The sequence below is a fragment of the Abramis brama genome (genome assembly GCF_963993115.1).
Source record: "Abramis brama genome assembly, chromosome: 4".
Taxonomy (NCBI): domain Eukaryota; kingdom Metazoa; phylum Chordata; class Actinopteri; order Cypriniformes; family Leuciscidae; genus Abramis; species Abramis brama.
The window spans coordinates 34,761,020-34,788,353 of record NC_139966.1 but is presented as its reverse complement, the minus strand read 5'-3'; the positions used below and the strand labels follow the sequence as shown (position 1 = coordinate 34,788,353).

Here is a 27,334-nt window from a genome sequence, read left to right as displayed (position 1 = left end):
AAACTAAATCTTAACTTAAATTTAAAAACATTTTTTTTTTAAAGGCTTTGCTACATGGGTTAGAGATCAGCGATTACAAACTCAAACCTTCAATCTTAAATAGGCTATTAAAAATTAATTTTATAGCATGTTTGGTAATAAAAAACATAAATAGCTAGACTGTTGAACGGAGGGAATCTCTCTCCCCACACATTTCAGCGAAATGATTCGCTTCATTCAGTTCATTTGTGTGACCACTCTTGCTCTGGTCCCCGCGCTTAAGATTTTATTCTTATCAATAAAATCAACATTTAGTTTGTTTATCACTGCGAATTTATTTCCATATCCATCCACCTCAAAGAAAGTCCTCACAGCCGAGTGATACACCAACGCTTTGCGAATCGATTCATTCAAAAGAATCCGTTCAAAAGAACCGAGTCCTGTGAATCACTCCAGTACTTACGCTCAGAGCACACACATGTATTACCAGAGTGACGGGAGGATGTTTGGATTATGATGCACATCTTTATCCGAAGCAGAATCTAACGGCAAAGAAAACGAGTGTGGATTTATGAGTGGCTTTTTGGTTTTTAATTCTACAGGTCTTTTATTAATGAATATTTAATGGCTTGGAAATGGAGATAGCTTTGGTGAGTTTTGATAAGCGAGGAGATGGAGGCAGTGATGGAGAAACCTACCAGAACCAAAACTCACTGGATCGTCCACGCTTGGTCCACAACAAAGAAATATACTCCAGAAGTCCACAACAGAGCTCATGGAAAATGAACGACATGAACAACACAATGATGGGCTCCACTGAGAATACGGTGGATTATTACAGTCCCCATTTGTTTGATGAGGACATTCTGGATATGGATATGGACCATGAGAACAACGAACGAGTTCTTATTAATATCGCCGGGCTGAGGTTCGAGACCCAGTTGGGCACTCTGAACCAGTTTCCCGACACTTTACTGGGGGATCCTGACAAGAGAATAAAGTATTTCGACCCCCTCAGGAACGAGTATTTCTTTGATCGTAACAGACCGAGTTTTGACGGAATTCTTTATTTCTATCAGTCCGGAGGGAAAATCCGGCGACCTGTTAACGTGTCGATCGACGTGTTCGCCGACGAAATCCGCTTTTATCAGCTGGGAGAAGAAGCAATGGACCGTTTCCGCGAGGACGAGGGCTTTATCAAAGAAGAGGAGAAACCGTTGCCACAGAATGAGTTTCAGAAACAGGTATGGCTCATTTTTGAGTACCCTGAAAGCTCCAGTCCTGCGCGAGGCATCGCTATCGTCTCCGTCCTCGTCATCACCATTTCCATCATAACTTTCTGTCTGGAAACTTTACCCGAGTTTCGCGACGAGCGAGAGCTTCCAGTGACCAGTCGCGCGATCAATGGTACTCAAGAGCGCCCGTCGCTCACCTTCACCGACCCGTTCTTCATCATTGAAACCACCTGCGTGATTTGGTTCACCTTTGAGCTCTTTGTGCGCTTCTTTGCATGTCCAAGTAAGTCAGAATTCTCCAAAACCATCATGAACATCATTGACATCATGTCCATCATGCCTTACTTCATCACACTGGGCACAGAGCTGGCGGAACAGCAGGGCCAGGAGCACAATAATGGCCAACAGGCCATGTCTCTGGCCATACTAAGGGTCATTCGTTTGGTTCGGGTGTTTCGCATATTTAAGCTCTCTAGACACTCCAAGGGGCTTCAGATCTTGGGTCAGACTCTGAAAGCCAGCATGCGAGAGCTGGGCCTCTTGATCTTCTTTCTTTTCATTGGTGTCATATTGTTCTCCAGTGCTGTCTTCTTTGCTGAGGCAGATGAACCTGAGTCTCACTTTTCCAGCATCCCAGATGCCTTCTGGTGGGCGGTGGTGACCATGACAACAGTTGGGTATGGTGACATGAGACCGGTGACGGTGGGGGGCAAAATTGTGGGCTCTCTCTGTGCCATTGCAGGGGTGTTGACCATTGCACTACCGGTGCCCGTCATCGTGTCTAACTTCAACTATTTCTACCACAGAGAAACTGACCAAGACCAGGCATCTCTCAGAGACGAGCCAAATAATGGTGGCCCTTCAAACCCATGTGATGAAATTCATGGGCTGAGGAAATCATCAACCTCCAACTCCAGAGATACAGAACACAATGAAGAAACAACGCCTGTTGAAAAGACTAACATGAAAGCTAACAGCAGAATGGATATTAAACGTTCCCTTTATACATTTTGCTTGGACGCTAGAGAAACAGACCTCTAGTTCATCCATCACCACCCCATTGCACTACCGGTGCCCGTCATTGTTTCCAACTTCCAACTTTCCAGCTATTTTAATCTCAGGGATACTTACCAGGAGGAGCAGCGTTGTTGTCATGTGTTGAAGAAATCTTCAAATTCCAGAGATTAAGAATATAGTGAGAAATCAAACATGTTTGAGAAGACTAACGTGATAAATTGAATATTAAATGCTCCTTAGAAAGACAAACCTCTAGTCCATCCATGCTTAATGCACCCAAAATCTGTGCAATCCAAGGATCATCGCACTGCTAAAATCATGGAAAGTTGCAGTTATTTTTTTAAAGTACATTTTAATCTGTTGATCTCTTTGGGCACCAACAGCTTTTAAGCGTTACTTTTAAGATTTGTTATTCAGATCAGAAAACAAAATAATAATGAATTAAATAAGTAAAATATTAAGAACTTGCTTTGATGGGATGCTTTGAAATTCAAAAATCACAGGCCTTAACTCTTTTATTTATTTTATTGTATATAGTTCCCCAATGTCTCCAACTTATGTGAAAAGCCAAAATAGGGTTTCTTCTTTTAAAGCATATTATAAAAAAATAAATAAATGCATGTACATAATTTTCTGTAAAATAATTGTTTGGACTTTAGGGTCTTGATCAATACCACTTTTATTGTTAGTCTAAAACACAGTTTTTGTGAAGTTTGTGGCTATCAGTATCTTAATTTATTTATAGCAATATTTTTTCACTCAATTTTAAAACTAATTGGTGTATGAAATCTAAGAAGCACTCCAAGGAATTGGACAACTTTAATGTGTTTTGCCGCTGAACTCACAACGATGAAGCCTTGTCAATTTTATCCCTGAAGTTTGATGTATTCAAGCAGAAATGGCCGTGTACAGGAGAGAGAAACCTCTACAAATGGACTGAACCATGATAATCCACTGACACCAGAGGAGAACTTGAAGAAAATCCAGTGATCCGATTTCATATAAGGTCAGTCTCCTCATTTAGTCTTCACTTGCTTTCAGTGTTTCATTTGCTTTCAGTGCTTTTCTTGTGTTTGAAATGTTGTTTTTTTATACACAATTGTAACCACAGTTATTGTACATTAATATTTTATGACATTATAATATTTTAGCGTTTGTTCATTTAACCCTAATAGACTAGCCAAAAAAAAAACAAAAAAAAAAAACATGGTTTATGTACGGCGTAAAAAAACGTTAACCCCAAAAATGAGCAAGTACATATTCTTGAGTAGGCCTATGTTTATTTCAGAGCAGTCGACCCACACACACTTAACATTTTCATGATTCTGGAATACTCTGGAATTTACCTCACTGACCCCCTGTAAAGCACCTGAAATGGCATGCTGTGAAAATAGTATTTAATAAAAAGGATCGTTCACACAATTTTTTTAATTCTGTCATCATTTACTCACCTTCGACTTCCATAGTAGGAAAAAAAAATACTCATACAGATTTGGAACAATTTGAGGGTGAGTAAATGATGACAAAATCTTCATTTTAGGGTGAACTATCCCTTTAAATTGCATGATCTAAAATTCTGAGAATTAGTTCATATTTATTCATGTTGAGCTGTTAAATGACATATCATAGACAAAATAAGAGTCATTATTGACGCTGTGTGAACCTCCTGTATGCAAGTGCTTGAAAGAGAGTGAGGTGTTATTAGGTGCCAGGAACCAGAAAATAAGTGTGTGTGATTGTGGCCGTGGCTATCACACACAGGGTTGTTCTATGAAGAGTGACATATCCTGTTTCACAGAGGATTAGATATGCCCGTTATAGGTTATATCACATAACCTTCGAGAAAGAGTTTGTGTACTGCATGCTTATTTTGGTTGCATAGATACATGAGACAGCTGCATTTTGGACAGTGGGCAGTGTAGGTCAGGAGTATAAAGACTGATAGCATTAAAACTTAGGCACATCCAAGTGACATATCGACACGTTTCTGCAGGAAGATCTTCATATGCACTCTGAACTAAGCTCTATGGTGTTTGTGTTAATTACACACTAAAATGTGAAATTTGGCGCTGTAGAGACATCCTTCAGACCCCTGGGCTTGTTCATCTACTAAATTCGTAATTTCATAATTTCTACTGAAACAGGAAGCTAAGGCGAGACATATTGAATGGCTTCTCTACCTTTTTAAATAGCCAATAGCGTATAGATTACCTCATAGATTGCAATTCGGACTTGACAGCACCATGGAAGCGAATCCGAGCGCTGATGATACGTTAGATTAAATAGTAGAGGTGTGAATAAATTCTAGTCATTTCATTCATAACCAATGTTGGTTGGAATACTGTTCCATACTGTTGGAAAACGGAATAAAACTCAAGCGTTTGAGCAACCGAACACACTTCTCCAACCCATATTGTTCCATGACGTGTCAACGGTTGCTTTGGCCAGGTGGTATTTATAGCTTAGGGGGCATTTATAGCATAGGGGGCGGGAGTCGCGGGACGCTCTAGATTATAGAGAGCATTTGATTGGACAGAAGATGTGATGAGAAGCTGAAGTCCACGGTGATGTCATCAAAATCCAAGACCCATTTTAGCGGAAGTGAGAGACTATAAGGTTTGAATGCTTATATCTCCTAAATGCGAATTTTGTCATTGTTTTGGAGCACACCAGCTTATTCATAACCTTAAAGCCCAGTTTGTACTTCTGCGTCGTACTCGCGCCGTAGCTACATCGTAAGCTGTGTGTAGCAAGTTTTACAACACAGTTTTAACATCAACACTGCACAGTGCTGCTTATATACAGGTAAATAAAAAAACTTAAATAATGATTAAATTAAAATGTATTGAACCTAAAAGCGAAATAAAAACTGTACTTAAAGATTAAATTAAAATGTATTGCACTTAAAAGTAAATGTTGTTGACAACTTACATGAGCTTAATGTTATGTGTGCGCATGTCTCTGTGAACACAGTCCTGAGATGTCTGGGTCAATGGAGGTCAGCTTCAGTCTCAGATAAGCCTTTCTCGCACAGATACGTGGTCACAAAAGGAAGGAGAAAACGCATGGCCTTGTCGGAAAGCACAGGGTATTCACTGTGCTGCTTTACCCAAAAGTCCTGCTTTATCCAAAAGTCCAACAATGTCTGCTTTCTGAAAGCTGCCTTCAATGTTTCGTCACAAGGCAACTCTATTAAACTCTCCTGCTCACCAACAGTTAAGTCCTCTGGAGCCATTTGAGAGGTGTCGATGTTGAAAGGGTTTATCATCCAGCTGCTAGCTTCAGCTTCAGGCATTGCAAATAATTAAGGAACTGTTGTCTGAGCGACACGAGGTGTGCAGTGATGTTCTCCCTGATTCCACCAACAAGCGTCAGGTCATTGTCAGACAGAAAACTCTCCAAGCAGGGAAAGCTGAAACATCACCTGTCTTAACTTTGATTTCAAATAACTCAAGTCAAGTCACCTTGATTTATATAGCGCTTTTAACAATATGGATTGTTTCAAAGCAGCTTTACAGAGATAATAGGAAATTACCGTAACAGATTGTTTAGGCTTTACAACAGCTCTAGGATAAAGTTATTGTCCAGCTAAAGTTAGTTTTGATTGATTGATTCACTATCCGTTATCTCTGCGCAAACCTCAAAAACGCAAACCCGCGAAAATGAGACGTCGCGCACATGCGCATTACGTGTTCAGTCCAAAGGTATGTGCATTTGAATATATATGTGCGCAGGCGTGTAGTTCCTCTTTACAAATCAACCCTCAATAAACTACTTGTCTGGCCTTAAAAATTTATAATACAGATTTTTTTTTTGTCGCATCTGCGTAGCCACGCGAACCGGAATTATCCCGATAACATTTAATCTGTACTGAGGTAAAGGGAAGGGAAAGAGGCCTTCACAGGGGAGAGACTGGTTGACACTTCAGGACTGCGTTGTCATCGTGCCCAGGCGCAGGTCCTTCATCAGATCTGGATATGGCCTGGATCTGGCGGACTGCAGTAAACCTGGGATAAACAGAGAGACTAATATTAGTGAAGCATCCTTCTTATGATGTAACAAATACATCAGGATTTATGGGAAGTGTTCCCGGTTCCGGCTGACCTAATCTATGCAGCCTAACATTGAATTATAGAAGTCTATAATGTGTTATGTGTATGCTAGGTCAAAGAGATGTGTTTTTAGTCTAGATTTGAACTGACAGAGTGTGTCTGCTTCCCGGACAATGTTAGGAAGACTGTTCCAAAGTTTTGGTGCTAAATAGGAAAAGGATCTACCGCCAGCAGTCGATTTTGATATTCTAGGTATTATCAATTTTGAGATCGCAATAGACCTGAAGGACTATCATGCGTTAAGAGCTCGCTCAAGTACTGGGGAGCTAAACCATTTAATGCTTTGTAAGTGATCAGCAATATTTAAAAATTTATACGATGTTTAATAGGGAGCCAATGCAGTGTTGACAGAACCGAGCTGCTGCATTTTGGACCAGCTGTAGTTTGTTTTTTTAAGTGTGCAGTGCAACCACCCATAATAGCATTACAATAATCTAGCCTTGATGTCATGAACGCATGAACTAATTGTTCTGCATTTTTCATTGAGAGCATATGACATTATTTAGATATATTTTTAAGATGAAAAAATGCGGTTTTTACAGATACTACAGATACTGACGTGTCCTGCACGTCAAATACATTGATAGAGAGTCCCTGTGGTCCCAAATTCAGTTTGTTTAAACGTGAAAAAATGTCAGACAAGTATGCCAGCTGACTAAGCCACACAGTATCCTCGAAAATGTCTGACAAGTGGAAATTTGTGTCCTGTAAGAACATCTCAACCTCTTTGTGCAATTCGAAAAGCCTCGAAAGCACCTTTCCTCTTGAAAGTCACCTTACTTCAGTATGAAGCAAGAGTTGGACATGCTCACTGCCCATTTCCTCGCAGAGCACACAAAATAAGCGAGAATTCATCGGTCTGGCCTTTATGAAGTTAACAGTTTTCACAGCAGAGTCCAGCACAGACTTCAGGCCATCAGGCATCTTCTTCACTGCCAGCGCCAGCGCACTGGATGCTGCAGTGAATCCAGCGCGTCTCAGGTGCTACCTCTCGGATGCGAGCTGCAACTCTACTGTGATGACCTGTCATAGCCCTCGCGCCATCTGTACATACTCCCACACACTTTTTCCAGTCCAGTCTGTTCTCTTGGATAAACGCGTCCAGTACCTGGAATATGTGCTCTGCTGTAGATCTGGTCTCAAGTAAGTCCTCCTGAGCTGCACCATCATTTTCATATCTCACATAAACCAATAAATTGGCCAAATCTGCGACATCTGTAGTCTCGTCAAGCTGGATGGCAAAATATTGACTTTTTAATGCGCTCAATCAGTGTCTTTTTAACATCGTCAGCCATGTCTTTTATTCTCCGTGACACAGTGTTATTTGAAAGCGGCACCAAGTTTAACTCTTTAGCAGCTTTCTCTCCACACGATGCATGTCATCTCTTTGGCTAAAAGTAGACACAGTTGTTCACCTATTGTGTGCGGCTTACCAGCTTTGGCGATCCGGAGACTGGCACGATATGAAGCTTCCTGTGCTTTGATTTGTACCACAGGATTGAATGGTGGATTTTGACTGCTTCAGTTCATCACGTTTTCGCAAAAAAAAATCCACTGGTTTGTCCTTAAGCACTGTGTGTTTGGTTACAAGATGCCGTTTGAGATGCGATGGTTTCATGCATTCATTGCTAAGAACTTTGCCACATACCACACACTGCGGCCTGGGCTCTTCCTCTCTCCCGCTCCAAATAAGTCCAAATTTGATATAGTTCTGGTCATAATTTCTCACTATTTTGTAGCGTTTGCTGCTGCTAGCAGATGCTCTCTCTTTCTGCTCACCGGCGCTATCAAAGTTGCCACTGTTAGCACCTGTGCTTGGTTCATTCTCATCCTCTTCAGTCCTTGTACTTGAAACATTCTCCTCCTGATCCGAACTTCTCTTGCCAGATTGAAGCCACGATAGCAGTTTTGAACTTTTCATCATTTTATCACCCACCTAACATTCATTTATATTTAACCTTTTCACACACTTAAGTTTAAAAAATTTGTCTGTCCCCCAAGCATGAGTTTTTCAAGGCGACCGTTATTTAGAACGTATCACTTTATTGTTTCCAAGGTGATGCATCATTTCTTGTCACGTGGCCACAGCCACTGAATGACTGATGATCTGCTTTTATTTCTTTTTTTATTCAAAATAGTCACAAATTTGTTAGCTATAGCATTACATCACCTTTATAATGATCACGTTAGTTGAGCTAAAGGCCTATGCACGATGTGCACCACCTGATTATAATGGATAGGATTATTATTGCTGCTTCCATAGACATCAGTGTGTATTTTACAAACTCTAAATGTATTGGTTTTTTTAGTACTTATGTAAGGGTTAATGCCCGACGAGGTGTCCATTATCAGGTATTAATGGACGACGGCGAGGCGTGAACCGTCCGACGCGCAGCGGAGGCATTAATACCTGACAATGGACACCTCGAAGGGCATTAACCCGCTTATACCATGGTCACTTAAGAAAGAAATAAATATTTAATCAATTAATAATACTTTAATGTGTTTTAGAGTAAAAATCGTGAGGGTTTTTATTTATTAAGTCGAGCGCACTATTTAATATCTCCCGTATACAGGCGTTGCCAAGCAACGTGGCCACAGCGACCCGACCGCAGCAGTTGATCAGTGAGTTTGAGCCAGCGCAATCATTTAGAACTGTCATCAGGCAAATTGACGGGACGCCTTTCCTAGGTGTACATTATCACTTTTTAATGGACACCCTGCAGCCAATGGTATAAGTGAATTTAAATGTCTGAAACCTGAAAATAAACATAATGTGGTTGAAAACCCTGAATAGTTGTGAATGATATATGACAAGCGTTGACTCCGCTGAGCGCGTCATTCTCTGGCTCAGCATCAGCCAACGCGCGAAAGCACAGTTTGAATTTAGCAGTTTATCACGTGATGCACTGACCGTTCTTTGACACTTTGAGAATCAATGGCATAGAGCAGTGGTTCCCAAACCTGTCCTGAAGGACCCCCAACACTGCACGTTTTCTTTGTCTCCCTAATCAAACACACCTGATCACATGGGTTAATGAGCTGATGAGTTGAATCAGGTGTGTTTGATTAGGGAGACAAAGAAAACGTGCAGTGTTGGGGGTCCTTCAGGACAGGTTTGGGAACCACTGGCATAGAGGATACGCCGTAGGTCTGACGCAGAAATATAAATTTGGCTTAAAGGGTTAGTTCACCCAAAACTGAAAATTCTGTCAGTAATTACTCGCCCTCATGTTGTTCCAACCCCATGAGACTTTCGTTCATCTTCGGAACACAAGTTAAGATATTTTTGATTATTTCTGAGAGCTGTCTCACTCCTCCATAGGCTGTATGTTCTCACGCATGCGTCGTGGCGCTCTCGTGAACTCACTCAGAGGCCCACACAGAAGAAAATGAATAGTTGAATAAAGTCGTTATTTTTGTTTTGTTTTTTGCGCACAAAAAGTATTCTCGTCGCTTGATAAACTTAAGGTTGAGCCACTGTAGTCGCTTGGACTATTTTAACAATGTCTTTTCTAACTTTTCTGGGCAGGCAGATGCAATTACATAGAAGCCTATCAAGGAGTGAGACAGCTCTCAGATTTCATCAAAAATATCTTAATTTGTGTTCCGAAGATGAACGAAAGTCTTACGGGGTTGGAACAACATGAGGGTGAGTGATTACTGACAGAATTTTCATTTTTGGGTGAACTAACCCTTTAATGCTATCATATTCATACTAAAAGCTAAAAAACTTCATTTCAGGGGGGCTTTAAGCTCTTGAAAGTGCTTCATGATTGCAAACATGTCACAACTGTCTGTTTTTTTTTTTTTTATGTGTGCAAGCTAGCCATGTTAAATTTGGTTGAAGAGGATGGTCTGAGCTCATCATAAGCATTCGCTGGAGATGTGATAAGCTCAGACCCCTCTTTTCAACCAAATATAACATGATTAACATAATGGTTAGGCTGCGAATGGGGACGAATTTGACAAGGACCAACGGAGGCTTTCAAAGCAAGATTCACTGCACTGCAATAGTACAAAAACAGCACAAACCTTTGTCATTATAGTGAGATGAATAACATATTCTGACATCACCTGTGCTCCTTACTTTAATGTCCTTGTATAAAAAAAAGTTTAAATGTAATTCATTGCATCACAATCATTAAACAGCAATTTCGTAGATTTACTATAACCAAATAGCTATTGCTGCAGTTATGACAAATTTTTGTAGGCCAAGTGGCCAAACACAGATGTTAAAATTACACTAGATCCAAAAAGGATTTTTCCATTTGCTTTAGGTCAGGACAATTCTAGAAAATGAGCTCTATGTCCAACAAAAGATTATGATTCTTAGACTTTTTGTTCATAATGATAATCTTCACAAATGAACATGTTTCCGAATTTTTAAGTCTAAATAGAATCGCCAGAAGTAAAAAGCTACACCGCAGTCACATGACTTAGTCACCACCATTAAGCGTCTGACGACTCTTTATTTAAACATTTAGGGCCCTATTTTAACGATCTGAAACGCAAGTGTCAAAGCGCAAAGCGCAAGTAACTTTGTGGGCGGGTCTCGGCGCTGTTGCTATTATACCGGCGGGATAAATGACTCTTGCGCCAGGCGCAAATCTAAAATGGGTTGGTCTGAAGTAGCTTCATTATTCATAGGTGTGGTTTGGGCGTAACGTGAAATAAACCAATCAGAGCGACATCTCACATTCCCTTTAAGAGCAGACGCGCTTTTTCCTTGGCGTATTGCTATTATAACGGCGGATTTGCCAGGCGCGCGCCAGGAGCGGTTCACAGCCGAGGAGAGCAACGCTCTCGTCACGGCCGTAAAAGAGAGAGAAGTGACATTGGGGATGGAGAAACACACCCAAATTAGCTTCGGTTAAACAGGTATATAATAATGTGGGTAAATGTGTAAGCTAGATGTATGCTTTTATAATAAATTGTCTATCTATCTATCTATCTATCTATCTATCTATCTATCTATCTATCTATCTATCTATCTATCTATCTATCTATCTATCGTTTGTAATAATATGATTTGCAAAAATGAAAACTGCTGCTTCTGTGTAGATTAGAGAATCAAAGTGTATGCGCATTGTGCACGCTATACATTATGGTCAAGCATGCGCCCTTAAAATAGCATAATGAACAACGTGCAACGCGCCACTGACTTTAGACTAGTTTTTTTCTGGCCAGTGGCGCAATTGTTTTATGGAACAGTAAAATAGCACCAGGGATTGTTTGCGCCGGAACACGCCTCCTTTTTTGCGCTGAACCGCCCAGGGAGCGCAAATTCATTCCCTAGTTTAGCGACGTGCTTCTGTGGAGGGAAAAGCGCGCTTTGCGCGGGTGCAAAATAGGAATGAAACATGCGTCGGTGTACAAAGTCAATTGCGCTGGGTGCAAGATAGAGTAAAACATTTAAACAACTGAGTTAGAGTTCTTTGCAATAACACAACGAGGCTGTAAAAGTGAACTTGTGAGTAGATGAGTTCACCTGTCCGACTGATGTCATTTGATGTCCAGTTTCAGGTATTTAACCAAAAGCCCATTCAAAAATCCCATTGACTTCAGGACAACAGAACCAGAAGTGCTAAAATGCCCTCAAGTTGTTCCAAACCTGTATGAGGTTCTTTTTTTCTGCAGAACACAAAATAAGATATTTTGAAGAATGTCCAAACAGTTGTGGGGCACCATTGATTTCCAAAGTATTTTTTTCCTTACTATGAAAGTCAATGGGGGCCCTTCAAGCTGAACAGTTGTGATTGTGAATTGCTTGCCTTTATTGAATCAGTTATCTGTATTGACCATAGAATGCTTGCTTCATTTGCAATCAAAAGGCTGTTGTATTACTCTGCATCTAACCTGTCACTCACTGTACACCGATAGATAAGCTTTTGTCAGTGTGATCTGGCTGTTGGTGAACACCTGGCTGGAGTTAGTAATACCTGTTAGTAATTATATCTGCATTTCACTTTTTTGGGGTGATTATGTTGAAAATATTAATAGAGCATCAGTAGAGTATTATTTAACACAACGATTCATCTTTCATCAATGAATATTAACAAGATTTTTATGAGGCAAAGGTGGTGTTTGCATGTGCAAAACTCACTGGCATGATGCTAGGGTGTTATAAATAAAGCATTGCTATAGTTTTCTTAGTGTTTTATCATGTTGTTATGCAATGGCTCAGTGTTCTAGGTGGTCAATAATTTGTTTAGCTTTGAAGCGCTTTTAGGCATTTTATTTACTCAAGTATAACTTGGTTTCAACTTAATGTTGAAATCATTAAGGATGGAAAATTGCCACCCTGGCTCAGAAAAGGGTTACAGTTTGCTGGTGTAAAATCAGCATAAATGTGGTCTAGGTCATTTTGTGTCTATTCACAGTCAAACATCTGTGTGTTGGTGAATTGGATCTCAGTATGTTTTATTTTCCTCATTCTTCAGTCAAATGCATCAATATTGCGGATAAAGTGTGATTTCAGCACCACAGACAGCTCCATAAATTCTAGCGAAGCTTGTAGAAAGGATGCTATTCATTTGCAAGGCATTTAAAAAAGAAACCCTTTGAATGGTACAGTCATCATATAACTGATGAAAATGGCATTAGACAGGCTTTATCTAAGACTTAACCTCTAGCCATTCTCATTCAAATCAGTAGTTCAACTGATTTGTCCAGGTGAAACACTCTTCATGACCCACAGTACTGCGTGTGGCAGTACAGCATCCTGCAGCTTTGTTACAATTTGAGCATGACGTTTATAGGAATGTTCAAGGTTCAATACTGTTTCAGTGAACTGCAGTTCCCTTTCAGTCGGTCACGTTCGATGTAACGTCTCAGAGGTTTATACTGAGATGCTCTTTGGACTTAACTGAAAGTAGTTTTTGACTTGTCAAAGGCAAAAATCTCAGTTATTATAATGCACTTACAACAGAATAAAATAAAATAAATAATATAATTAGATTAAATACATTTACCCACGTTCATGTCACTTCACTTTATGACTTATTTTCAGTTGAACACTAAAAGGAGAAATTTAGCAGAATGTCCAAGATGCTCTTTTCCATACAATGGAAGTGAATGGTGACCATGACTGTCAAGCATGATGTTCAGTGAAAAATAAAAATGTACTCTTAAGTTTCAGTATGTTCCTTACACAGAATTGTAGTAGGACTTCAGAAGTCTTTGAATATGGTGCACAAAGTCATAAAGACTTCTTTTACCGCAACTTTCTGTTAAGCATCTGCTTTTGTGTTCCACAGAAGGTTTGGAAAGAGGTTGAGTGAATGATCACAGAATTTTTGGGTGAACTATAATTTTAAAATGTGTTTTAAAAAAAGTATAATGTTTCGTCCACTTAGAACCCTCCACATTTTTTAATTATTGTATTACCCTTATTTATTTATGTTATTTTTTACTGAGGAACAGGCTGAAATTACACCACAGATACTGTGAATAGAGCTTAACTTGTATTGAACCCAGAACATCCTTTTAATCTTACAAAGATTAGCAAATGTTTGACTCCCAAAAGTACAATGTGACTCCGTTTTAAAGGAATGCAGAAAAAACTCTTATATTAGATAGAATTGACAAGCAGCGTGATTCTCACCTCCCTCTCGTGTTAATATTTTCACAGGAAGTGTCACACGCAGTGAAGCTAGCAGGATAAATCAGGTTCAATCTGGCAGAAGTGCGCTGCTAAACTACAGCCTACATCAGCCTACAAAGACACTGTGAGGATTGTTAAAAGCTGTTATAGAGTTACTGGTAAATCAGTAACCAATTTGACTTGTGAATCTTGAAAAGATTACCATTTAAACTAGGAAAGTAAAAATTCCAAGTCCTTTCTGTAGACAACATACATGGTAATGTCAAACATGACTCAGATGGAAACACAGCTAAAATTAGATCTAATCCTAATTTAGTCATATTTTAGTTCTTCATGAGCATGTCCCCTCACTGACCCTAAGGAAAAAAAATGTGTGAGTTTGAGACCTCTATACAAATGCCTTGTTCTCCACATACACAATGTAAAGTTACAGGGGTGACAACTGGATTTAAATGCGAGAATGAGTCCCCTAAATTATCGTTCTATGTGTGTACGGAACATGACTCGCTCCCGAAACTGCGATGATTGAAACCATGGTAACCATAGCAAGGTTTTGGGCATTTCGCTATTTTGACCACAGTAAAATTACAGTGACAAAAGACTTGTTGTGTTCTGCAATTTTACCTAAGGCACAGTCGAAGGAGGCATCATGTTTTATTTATGCTTAAATGGATAGTTTACCCAATAATGAGAATTAGCCCATGATTTACTCACCCTCAAGTCATCCTAGGTGTATATTTGACATTCTTCTTTCAGACGAATACAATCTGAGTTATAAAAAAAATTGTTCCAAGCTTTATAATGGCAGTGAATTGCTGTTTCTGTTTTGAAGTCCATAAAAGTGCATCTATCCATGATAAAAGTGCATATATCCATCATAAAAGTACATCTATCCATGATAAAAGTGCATCTATCCATCATAAAAGTACATCTATCCATGATAAAAGTGCTCCACATGGCATGACGATCACACATTGACCTGATTGGTTACAAGGTAGTTTGTGACGTGGGGTGGGGGATGTTCACATTAGCAGATAATGAGTTGCCATGAGAACGACTGACATCTCTCTCTTTTCATACAGATTACATAAACAGAGAATAGTTGTTTTCGTTTTGAATTAGATCATTTAATATCAGAGACTTAAATGTTTATAAAGATATATTGCTTATGCCTGTGTGACTAGTATTCGCTGAGTTTTGTTTAAGTTTAGAGACGTGCTCCAGAATAAAAAAGTTCACGGAGACGGAGAGGCAGAAAGCATATTCTGTTTATTTGCTTTATTTTACAAAAGCACAATGTTTTGTTTTGATTGTAAGGGGATACAAAGAAGTAGACATTTTACAGTTTATTTTTTCATTTTTCTTAAGTCTATATGACCATAAATGACAGACTATTTTAAGTCTATTTTGCTGCTATGTGAAAAAATCCAGCAAAACGCGCCGACCCCAGAGGGTTTACCCTAACTTTAGCTTAATAGGAAGAAACATAAAATTGTGATTAAACATATATGCTCACTCACATCAAGATGCCGCTGCAGTGATGGAATCCATGCAGGAGGAGCAGCGTTTGGCACTGTGCCGCTTTTCAGCGCAAGCTGTTTGGAAAATCACATTTCCACCTCCATTGCGTTGGAGAACCAATCCCGCTTAAAATGCAGGTTGCACACTCCAGCTCTAGGCGGGAACTCTCGGTCTTCCAGGCCAAGTGCATGCAACCACTGGCGCCTAATTTCCAAGTCTGCTGGAAAGCTATGCAGTCCAGCAGTGCTGTTGCAACCAGCAACACTACACCTACATCCCATCCTAACCACTGTACTAAATACAGATAAAGCTAATGCTAAAAATCGATGTTAACTTGAAGCTATCCTAACTGATGCAATGCTATGCTACTAACTAACTATGCTTCTAACAATACTACACTAACAACTATGTTAATTAACTACCTAGGCTACGCAAAAAAATCTAAATAACTATATAAATGCTATGCTAACTAGATGCTAATATACGCTATCCTGATTGCTTTCAATACTCGCAATTCCAACTCCTGACACGCCACAGTGGTTTTGACTGAACAAGATGTTTTTATACCAGGGGCTGAGCCTATGCCAAGGGCGTGGTGAGCTGGAACCTGCTTACGTCACGCAGTACCTGCTTACGTCACGTGTGGAAACAACTTCCAATAAGAAAATTCAACTGCAGTAGCCACCGTTCAACCTGAAGAGGGCAGCACTCAGACGTTTTTACACCATATATTGTAGAATTAAAACACTTTATACCCAAATGTCAAAAATGTACTCAAATCAATGAACAGCACTAATAAAGCCCCAGTCTTACAGATCATTAACTAAAAAAAGTTGTTCTAGGGTTTAGTTACCCTTTAAGAAGTCTCATAAAAGAAGGAAAATGAAAAGTAGTTGAGGAAATCACTGGATAGTGTTCATAATCAAAATGATCATATATATATATATATATATATATATATATATACAGTGAGGAAAATAAGTATTTGAACACCCTGCTATTTTGCAAGTTCTCCCACTTGGAAATCATGGAGGGGTCTGAAATTGTCATCGTAGGTGCATGTCCACTGTGAGAGACATAATCTAAAAAAAAAAATCCAGAAATCACAATATATGATTTTTTAACTATTTATTTGTATGATACAGCTGCAAATAAGTATTTGAACACCTGTCTATCAGCTAGAATTCTGACCCTCAAAGACCTGTTAGTCTGCCTTTAAAATGTCCACCTCTACTCCATTTATTATCCTAAATTAGATGCACCTGTTTGAGGTCGTTAGCTGCATAAAGACACCTGTCCACCCCATACAATCAGTAAGAATCCAACTACTAACATGGCAAAGACCAAAGAGCTGTCCAAAGACACTAGAGACAAAATTGTACACAAGGCTGGAAAGGGCTACGGGGAAATTGCCAAGCAGCTTGGTGAAAAAAGGTCCACTGTTGGAGCAATCATTAGAAAATGGAAGAAGCTAAACATGACTGTCAATCTCCCTCGGACTGGGGCTCCATGCAAGATCTCACCTCGTGGGGTCTCAATGATCCTAAGAAAGGTGAGAAATCAGCCCAGAACTACACGGGAGGAGCTGGTCAATGACCTGAAAAGAGCTGGGACCACCGTTTCCAAGGTTACTGTTGGTAATACACTAAGACGTCATGGTTTGAAATCATGCATGGCACGGAAGGTTCCCCTGCTTAAACCAGCACATGTCAAGGCCCGTCTTAAGTTTGCCACTGACCATTTGGATGATCCAGTCAGATGAGACCAAAATAGAACTTTTTGGTCATAATTCCACTAAACGTGTTTGGAGGAAGAAGAATGATGAGTACCATCCCAAGAACACCATCCCTACTGTGAAGCATGGGGGTGGTAGCATCATGATTTGGGGGTGTTTTTCTGCACATGGGACAGGGCGACTGCACTGTATTAAGGAGAGGATGACCGGGGCCATGTATTGCGAGATTTTGGGGAACAACCGCCTTCCCTCAGTTAGAGCATTGAAGATGGGTCGAGGCTGGGTCTTCCAACATGACAATGACCCGAAGCACACAGCCAGGATAACCAAGGAGTGGCTCTGTAAGAAGCATATCAAGGTTCTGGCGTGGCCTAGCCAGTCTCCAGACCTAAACCCAATAGAGAATCTTTGGAGGGAGCTCAAACTCCGTGTTTCTCAGCGACAGCCCAGAAACCTGACTGATCTAGAGAAGATCTGTGTGGAGGAGTGGGCCAAAATCCCTCCTGCAGTGTGTGCAAACCTGGTGAAAAACTACAGGAAACGTTTGACCTCTGTAATTGCAAACAAAGGCTACTGTACCAAATATTAACATTGATTTTCTCAGGTGTTGAAATACTTATTTTCAGCTGTATCATACAAATAAATAGTTAAAAAAAATCATACATTGTGATTTCTGGATTTTTTTAGATTATGTCTCTCACAGTGGACATGCACCTACGATGACAATTTCAGACCCCTCCATGATTTCCAAGTGGGAGAACTTGCAAAATAGCAGGGTGTTCAAATACTTATTTTCCTCACTGTGTATATATATATATATATATATATATATATACACAGTGAGGAAAATAAGTATTTGAACACCCTGCTATTTTGCAAGTTCTCCCACTTGGAAATCATGGAGGGGTCTGAAATTGTCATCGTAGGTGCATGTCCACTGTGAGAGACATAATCTAAAAAAATCCAGAAATCACAATGTGTATATATATATATATATATATATAATTAGTTATCATGTGTGGTTGCTTTTAGAGTAGAAGTAAAGCCATTGGTTGGTTGTGTTGTTGTTAGGTTGTGTGTTAGAGTTGGATTGCCTGATGTGGCTGTTTTATCTTGTCTTTGTAATAGAAAAAATGGCTTGAAGCAAGAAAACCGTTCCGGGTCTCTTATATAAGCGGCACTTCTTCTCTGACCGCTGCTCACAGAGCGTAAATGGCCTTTCAATTAGACAAGAAAAAAGAACGTCTTAAAAGGAAAGGAAATGTGATGATTTAACCTCATGATCTGAGTGGAAGTGGATTAAAATATCACTTTAAAAAATATATACTTTCTGGCTTTCATTTTGTTTTAAGACAGACAAAATTGTTATCACTTTAATATGTTCCTCTAAGTGCCATTTCTCTGTTTTCAACAGATTTTACTTCTGAATTCTAACATATTTCCAAGTAAAACAAAATATTTGACGAGCGCAAAAGATATGTACATTTAAAGGGATACTTCACCAATTAGCATTAAAAGCTTTGTAACATTAGAAACCGGTGTGATTTTCGAATGACCGTGCGAGTCAAGCCTAGTTGTATCAATTCCTTTTTTTAAATTTTTTATTATTGAACAAAGATCACAGGGGATACATGTATCACACAAAAAAATAAGATTGTATCATTTCTTCCGATACTGCCCTCTGTAACCGGCAGGCGTGGCTTAGGAGTGGCCTCATAGGGCAGTGAAGCAAGTGCATTCTGGGAGTTGTTGTCTTTCATCTACATGAGCCAAAAATACATTTTCTGTCTTTTCAGTCTAGAAGGCACCAACTTCTAAAATAATTTCACATTTCTACTAAATAAATGACCCAATTTAAATACACATTCATCTTTCCAGTGGTGAAATATCCCTTTAATATCATTAAATTATATTTTCATTTATTTTATTGTGGTCTAATGGTGCGTTTTGTCCAGAATATTTTTCAAAAAATTAGTTTGTGTTCCACATAAGTAATCAATATGAGTCTGGAACAACATGAGGGTTATTTTTGTTATGTGATTTGTATTATTTGAGCTCTGTAGTTTAAATGACAACAGCCTAATGACAATACCTTAAAATTCTGTCAGGTTTCTCAGCCTGCTTGGTAGTTTGCTGGTTAAGATATATGAATTCAGATATGCTTTGCAATCAGAAATGGCTTGTTTTGCTTTTAAGAGATTAGGCCTATATGAGCAGCATGAAACAGCTTGTGAGACTTTAGATGAATCGTTGGGCTGGTTGTTTTATGGCTCTGCATTGTTGTGTTTCTTCTGGATTACATGAATGAATATGTCAACTAATGACAAAACTAAAATCTGTGCAACCCCTAACACATACACATATTCTACTCTTTTAATGGGTCCTTTTCACTCTCTATACAGAAATGAGAACCATACGTTAGCATCACTTTGGTTCCCTCGACAGAAACCCAGTAGGATTTTTTCATTGGCTTCTGAATTATTGCCCAAAATAAGCTCTGTGTCCAATGAAAGTTTGTGATTCTTGTGACTTTTATGAATTTCGAAGCCTAAATACAAGAAGTAAAAAGCTAAACGTAGGCTTTAAACTAACTACACCACGGTCACTTGACTTCAACATCACCACCATTTAGCTTTCGATGACTCTTTCAGTCTTAATTTTTTTTTTTTAACTAGTGAGCAGATGAGTTTACCTGTTCGTCTGATGACGCTTAATGAAAAAAAAAAAAAGTATCTCCCAGATTTGATTTCCAGGTTTTGGCTTACAAAAAATGTGTCATCCATTAGGGCTGCAGTAGGCCTACTCTATATTTGAAGGCCACCCATATTGACTAAGATATTTTCTCTGGTATTTCTGCTTTAGTTGTGATAATGCTACTTGTTTGCATACGTTTTACAGAAACAGTAGTTATTGTGGGAAAAAATTATCTCTGTGTCCCATCCATGACAACAACAAAACAATGGGATTACAGTTCAGTTCTACTGATCATTTTGAATGTTAATCTCTTTATTTGTATAGATTTTTTTTCACATCAGTCGAACATGGTCGTCTGAATCAGATTTATAAGGTCAAAGGTCGGGGCTGTGACCTCTTTAGATGGCAGGTGACATTTAGTCTACACTTTTATCCAAAGTTACTTGCAGTGTATTTAAGGTTTATCTGAGTGTTTCCTTTCTCTGCTGAATAACATCTGCATCTTTGAGTGTGGTTCATCAAAGAATCCTAGAAAAAGGCTGTATTGTGGTTTCTGTATTGTGCGCGTACCGTATGCTGTTATTATAATAAAATAATTTTTAAGATGTCATTTTTTAAGATGTAATAATTTGCAATTATGAGAAATACTTTAACTTTCAATTATTGTTATTATTTTTTGCAATGTAACCGCATAGTTCTTCCCGCATAAAGAGGTCACACTACACATTTTGTTCCATTGAATCTCATTCATATGCATGTGAATGCGGGTGACGGGGAACACAAGCTCATTAGAATTTTGCCACGTTCCAGAGATTAAGGCTGTGTCCGACATCGCCCCCTATACCCTCAAATGGGTTATATTTGAGGGGACAGTCATTTGTAGAGAGCATTCATTCAATTCCACAATACATTGCAATAACGAGAGTACAACCGATGTACGCTCAACGGCTAGAGAATACCCATAATGCACTGTGAGACGCTAAATGAATTCCCGCGTCTGACCAGAAGATGGCGCCCGCAGCTGAATCATCAATCCATTAGTAATGGGGTAGTTCGGATCATTTTACTGACTCGGATCTTTGAATCTCGTTCATCAAAATGAACGAATCTTTTTGCAAGTCATTTAGTTCATTTCAGCAGAATATAATTAAACTGTTACATGTTAATAGCCAAATTCCCCAAACACATCAAATGTTGATCACTTTTAGAATAAAAAAAAAATTGCAATACAAGGACAAGGCCAAATTATGAGAAACAATTAATTCATTGCTTATCTGGGTCTTCATGCTATGCAGTCTAATAGTTTACCTCACCTCCTGATCTGAGTTGTTTGTTCATCCCGTGACATCCCCATAAACTGATGTTATGCAGTCTGTAGTACCGGATACAGAATGGGCTACTTGCACAACTACTTCCGCGTTCTACTTATTACATATCAGGAGTTTCCGGTTAGAGCGTTCAGCGCACATACATACATGAGAATGCAGATTATCACTACGTTTTATGGATGCCAATTGATTAAAACAATGAATAATGATCTCTGTATTAATTATCTTGAGCCTGCTGAAATGTTCCTATAAATATATTTTCTTAACTGTTCATTCTGAATAATAAATAGGCTAAATATATTTATCCACTAACCTGCAGCAGTCCTATATGTCTTCTCATTAACAGTGTTTTTCTCTTAGCCTATACTTATACCTGTTTAGTTTACATTTTTTTAATGAATTTGACTAATAAACAGGATTGCTTGTGTGCATTAGTGCTTTATTACAGTCTTTTTAAAATAGTTGAATGAATGCTCGCGAGGTGCCTGTAACGATGTTAAATAGGCTAGGCTATTTATTTAATCTTCAACAGTAACGCACACAGCGTACGTTAGAGGAGAATGACAGTCAACTTCTTTGAATATTAATTAAGCATTTTGGGCATGAACATGTAAATAGTAAAAAGATTGACATTGAAAAATGACACAGAATGTTAAAATATTTAATCCAAATAAATAAATGTTCGTGGTTCGTACTGATGTTATTCATCTGTTCTCACACACTTCAGCGTCGCAGTCACTAGTGTAGACTGACACCCTGTGGTGAAATAATGCGTATTTTTAACAGCCGCAGCTTTCTCAGATTGGCTTGGTTTGGATTAAAACTTCATGTTCCGATGAGTTTGGAAAATTCTGCACACAGTAAACATTAGAAAATCCCTTCTTCTATCAATAAAAATGTCCAAATTTTTAAATCTTATCGCAGACACTCATTTTAGGCGGTGTTTGTACAACTCATTGACCACAGTACATTGAAAGTAAACATAACCGGAAATAAGTGATATGTATTGTTTCCAAACGGAAGTGCGTCACGGAGTTCAGTGCAAGTGGTCCATTGATTAGTTCATCTCTTGAGTCATTCTGTCTTTTGTCACGTAACTGTAAATTGTTATTATATGTAGGTATCTTTGCTTTATCAAAGTGATTTTCCCCATCATACAGATAAAGTTTAAAGCATTACCAACTCTTTATTACCACAGTCACTGTAATGGAAAAGAACCATGACGTAAATTAAAAAAAAATATATATATTGTAAGAAATAAAAAAGCTACAATTTGAGACCAGAAACGCAGCATGTAACTGTAAGGGTTAAAAAAACGTATTATGCGTATTATGAATTATTAACTAATTTCTGTGTCCAATACTACGCTGTCATGTCATGTGACAAAAGAATGAAAGACTCAGACCCGAAGACTCGAGAGGTGAACTAATCATTTATCTTTCTGGTACAGACAGCATAGCCTCTATGGGGCTGTCACGGGATGAACGAATGACTCGTACCTGAACCCGAAGACTCAAGAGGTGAACTAATAATTTCTGTTTCCTGTACAAGAACCTATACGATGTCGTGCATGCGCAATCAACACAAGATGAACGTATCACGCTCTGAGACAACTCGGTGTTCCCAAGTCATATTTAAGATTTGTTCAAAATGTATGAATCGTTCATGACCGACCCATCACTACCATCCATCCATTTCCAAACCGCTCCAATGTGGCTACTGCATTATATCATACACGTATAAATTCTGTTTTTAAGGTGAGACACGGCAGGTAAAAACATCGATTTTTCATGCAGTGGTCAGTTTTGAGATTTTGGGCTAGTTTATTCCTTCAATATGTGTTCTTTCAAGCTGCTATAAAGAAAACGTTGAAAATATACATTAAGATGTTTATTTTATTACATTTTGTTTACTTGCGGCAGTAAGTTTCTCCCGAATTTACCAAGAAGTTAGCATTCCAACGCGAGTTCCGTCTGTTTACTGAAGTCTGTCGTGACCTATCGTTGTAAAGCTCTGAGTCTCCTGCACAACGCTATGTAACCCAAATATGGGCATTTCCTTTCTATCAGTAACCGATCGTGAATGTCCAAAGGGGGATTTAAAGCTAATGACGAAATCTCATTTAGAGCCAATTAAATCTTTAAATGCCGTTTTCTCAAAATGAGTTTTTTGTCATTCTCCAGTACAAACGTACTCGGTTACTAACGTAACCTCGGTTCTCTCTAGAAGAGGGAACGAGTACTGCGTTTGTAAAAACGCAATGGGGAAAAACTCTTTTCCACGAAATACTGAAGCCAAAAAATTATCCTATTATTTTGCATTGTTGTAAGGCGCGTTGCAGCAGCACACAGCCAAAGGCGAGACGGCTCGCTCGCTCATTGGCTGCTCTGCAGCAACTGCATTAGCCTATCGAGCGAGGTCTGAGGTGACGTCAGACCAATGAGGGCGCTTCGCGCCCTCCGTGCCACTTCCCGCCGAAACGGGTGTGGCCTAGCCTTATAAAAGGAGCTCGAAAAGGCTGATTCACTGATTTTTCAACGCCGAAGCGAACCAGAGTGAATCACATGCACGGCAGGGAACGCAGTACTCGTTCCCTCTTCTAGAGAGAACCGAGGTTACGTTAGTAACCGAGTACGTTCTCTTACGAGAGGTCTCTCGTACTGCGTTTGTAAAAACGCAATGGGGACCCTTTGTAAGACGCCGTGCATGCAGGGATCAACACCACTAAAACTGGAAGCGAAGTCCAGGATACAGAGTGCACAATCACCATAGGGACTCACAGAGAGCCAGGGAGAGAGGATGGGGAATCCCTCTATCCATATATAGCAGCGTCACAGACGCAATATATGACATCACATAGACAAGGCGGAGAGCCTGAACTAATGCGGAAATGTGGGTCTTACGCAATACTGCCCATTCAGTATAACAGTCGGCAGCGCGCAGCGCTTTCAATCTCAGCGTCTGGATCAGAGAGAACTGATTCGCTCAAACCGACAATAGCTTAGCCTGCAAGGCAGGAACCTCAAGGTTATAAAACCTTATAAATGTAGACGGCGAGGCCCAGCCTGCCACAATACATATGTCCTTTAAGGAAATCCCACTAGACCAAGCCCACGAAGAGGCGACGCCTCTCGTGGAGTGCGCTCTAACACCCAATGGGCACTGTGAGCCCTTGGCGGTGTATGCCAGCGCTATGGCATCAACTATCCACCTGGATAGAGTCTGTTTCGAAACAGCCGCTCCCTTGGAACGTCCACTGAACGAGACAAATAGCTGCTCAGTCTGTCTGAAAACAGACGAGCGAGACACATAAGCTCTTAGCGCTCTAACTGGGCAAAGAGAGCTTGCGTCCCCTTCCTCGCCCGACACCGGCAGGGCAGACAGGGAAATGACCTGAGCCCGAAACGGCGTGTTGAGGGACTTTGGAACGTAACCGTGCCTAGGTTTGAGTATGACTCTGGAGTCACTTGGCCCAAACTCTAAGCACGCCGCGCTCACCGAGAGCGCGTGCAGGTCACCCACGCGTTTCACTGAAGCGAGAGCCAGCAAAAACACTGTCTTGAAAGACAGATGCTTGAGGCTAATCGTTTGGATAGGCTCGAAAGGATCACCTTTCATGGCTTCCAAAACAGTAGAGAGGTCCCACATAGGGACCGAGGGAGGTCTGGGAGGATTAAGCCTCCTAGCTCCCCTGAGGAAGCGGATGACTAAATCGTTTCTTCCCAACGACTGACCGAGCGTTGTCTTAGAGAACGCCGCGATAGCCGCCACATAGACTTTGAGCGTGGAAGGGGCTCTGCCCTTATCCAACAGCTCCTGTAGGAAGGAGAGAATCTCCGTCACCCCACAGTCGAAGGGTGAAAAACCCCGAGCTGTGCACCAGCTGGAGAACACCGACCACTTCGAGGCATAGAGCCGTCTGGTAGACGGAGCCCTAGCCTGAGTGATAGTATTTAGCACTCCCACTGAGAGGTCAGCGGGTACCCGTTGAGCGCCCACACGTGGAGGGACCACAACTCCGGGTGAGGATGCCAAATCGAACCCCTGGCCTGAGAGAGGAGTTCCCTCCTCAATGGCACTGGCCAAGGGGCAGTGTCTGCTAACTGCATCAGAACTGGGAACCATGGTTGGTTCCTCCAGAACGGCGCTACAAGCAGTACTGAACATTTTGTTTCCCTGATCCGTTCTATCACCTGAGACAGGAGAGAGACGGGGGGAAAAGCGTAGAGCAGACAGCGCGGCCACGTGAGGGACAGCGCACTTTCGCTCTTGGAAACGAACACGGGGCAGTGAGCGTTTTCGTGAGACGCGAACAGGTCCACTTCCGCTCTGCCAAATCTCTCCCACAACAGCTGGACTGTTTGCGGGTGTAGAGACCATTCGCCCGTCGGAATGTTGTTCCTGGACAGTCTGTCTGGTCCCAGGTTGTGTAGCCCGGGCACATGCACTGCTCTCAACGAGCGCAGGTTGCGCTGGGCCCATAACAGGAGGCGTTCTGCCAACCTGTATAGGTTTCGGGACCTGAGACCGCCCTGGCGATTTATGTAGGACACCACAGACATGTTGTCCGATCGGACTAAGACGTGGTGGCCCTCTATTAGGGGATGAAAACGCGACAGCGCGTTGTCCACTGCCAGCATTTCCAGGCAGTTGATATGTAGGAGCTTCTCTCGTTCTGACCACTGGCCGAAGAACGGTCTGCCCTCGAGCAGCGCTCCCCATCCCGAGGTGGAGGCGTCTGTCGACACCACTTTCACTCTCGAGGAAATCCCCAGGCTTACACCTGATTGGTACCAGTCGCTCGCAGCTCTGATTGACCCTGAGACGAAGCTGACCGGACGTCCACGCTCTGCGCGGTACTCGCGCTTTCAACCAGAACTGCAGAGGGCGCATACGGAGCAGACCCAGCTGAAGAACTGATGATGCTGAGGCCATAAGGCCGAGCATCCTTTGAAAACCCCTGAGCGGGACGATCGCGCCGCAGCGAAAAGAGCTCGCTGCGCGCTGAATGCTCAGCACGCGCTGTGAAGACAGCCGCGTTATCATAGACCGCGAGTCCAGAACTGTGCCCAGAAACGATATCGTTTGACTGGGGTTCAGACAGCTCTTCGACCAATTGACTCTGAGACCAAGATTCTCGAGGTGATCGAGTAAAATGGTCCTGTGCTCCACGAGCTCTGATCGCGATTGAGCTAGAATCAGCCAGTCGTCCAAATAGTTCAGCACTCGCATGCCTCGAAGCCTGAGGGGCGCGAGCGCTGCGTCCATGCACCTCGTAAATGTACGGGGTGCTAGGGACAAGCCGAACGGCAGGACTGTGTACTGGTATGCCTGTCCCTCGAAGGCGAATCGCAAGAAACGCCTGTGACGTGACGCTATCTGTATTTGAAAATACGCGTCCTTCAGATCTATTGACATAAACCAGTCCCCTCGGCGAATATGCGCAAGGATTTTTCTGGTTGTGAGCATTTTGAAACTGCGTTTCGTCAATGCTTTGTTCAGCTGTCTTAGATCCAGTATGGGTCTGAAACCCCCGTCTTTTTTGGGAACCAGGAAGTATCTGCTGTACAGCCCCCCTTCGCTCTGAGCCTGAGATAAAGGCTCTATAGCCCCTTTGCTCATCAGTTCTGATATCTCGGTACGAAGTAGGTGTGCTACTTCTGAATTTACTTTCGTCTCGACGCGCGCTGTAAAGCGGCGGGGACGTCGATAGAACTGTAGCGAGTAGCCTCTCTTTATAATGTCTAGCACCCAATCCGAAACCCCTGGAAGCGCTGACCATGCATCTGCGTGGTTGGCTAAGGGTTGGATGCGAAGCGCGCTCTGGTCGCTGGGCGACCGAAGCGCTTCGGTGTGCAGTAACATAGGCGTGATGCCCGTGACATTCGAGGCGGGGAGCGCGCTGATTACCCTAACCCTGTGCAGCAGACTTAGTAGCGCGAAGGGTGAGGTCCGAAGCGCTACGCAGGTCCGTGAGGCAGATAGCGTCAGGTCCCATCTCGTCCAACTTACGGAGGAGATCACCCTGAAATATCTGCAGCGTGGCCATTGTATGTAGTGCAGACGCAGCCTGCCCAGCGGCGGAGAAAATTTGCGCGAGCAGTGTT

At 41.1% G+C, this 27,334-nt stretch overlaps 1 protein-coding gene across 2 annotated transcripts in view; it reads left to right on the top strand.

Moving 5' to 3' along the window:
- Positions 1 to 467: 467 nt before the first annotated feature.
- The window catches only part of LOC311081319 (potassium voltage-gated channel subfamily A member 1), a 70,943-nt gene continuing 44,076 nt past the window's right edge, over positions 468 to 27,334 (top strand). The window contains exon 1 of one of the 2 annotated variants that reach the window (XM_084111831.1): positions 468 to 3,237. In XM_084111831.1, coding sequence (XP_083967957.1) covers positions 615 to 2,255 — 1,641 coding nt within the window. In that variant the 5' untranslated portion in view covers positions 468 to 614 and the 3' untranslated portion in view covers positions 2,256 to 3,237. The remainder of the gene's footprint in view (positions 3,238 to 27,334) is intronic. The other variant, XM_084111832.1, reaches the window with a different exon arrangement.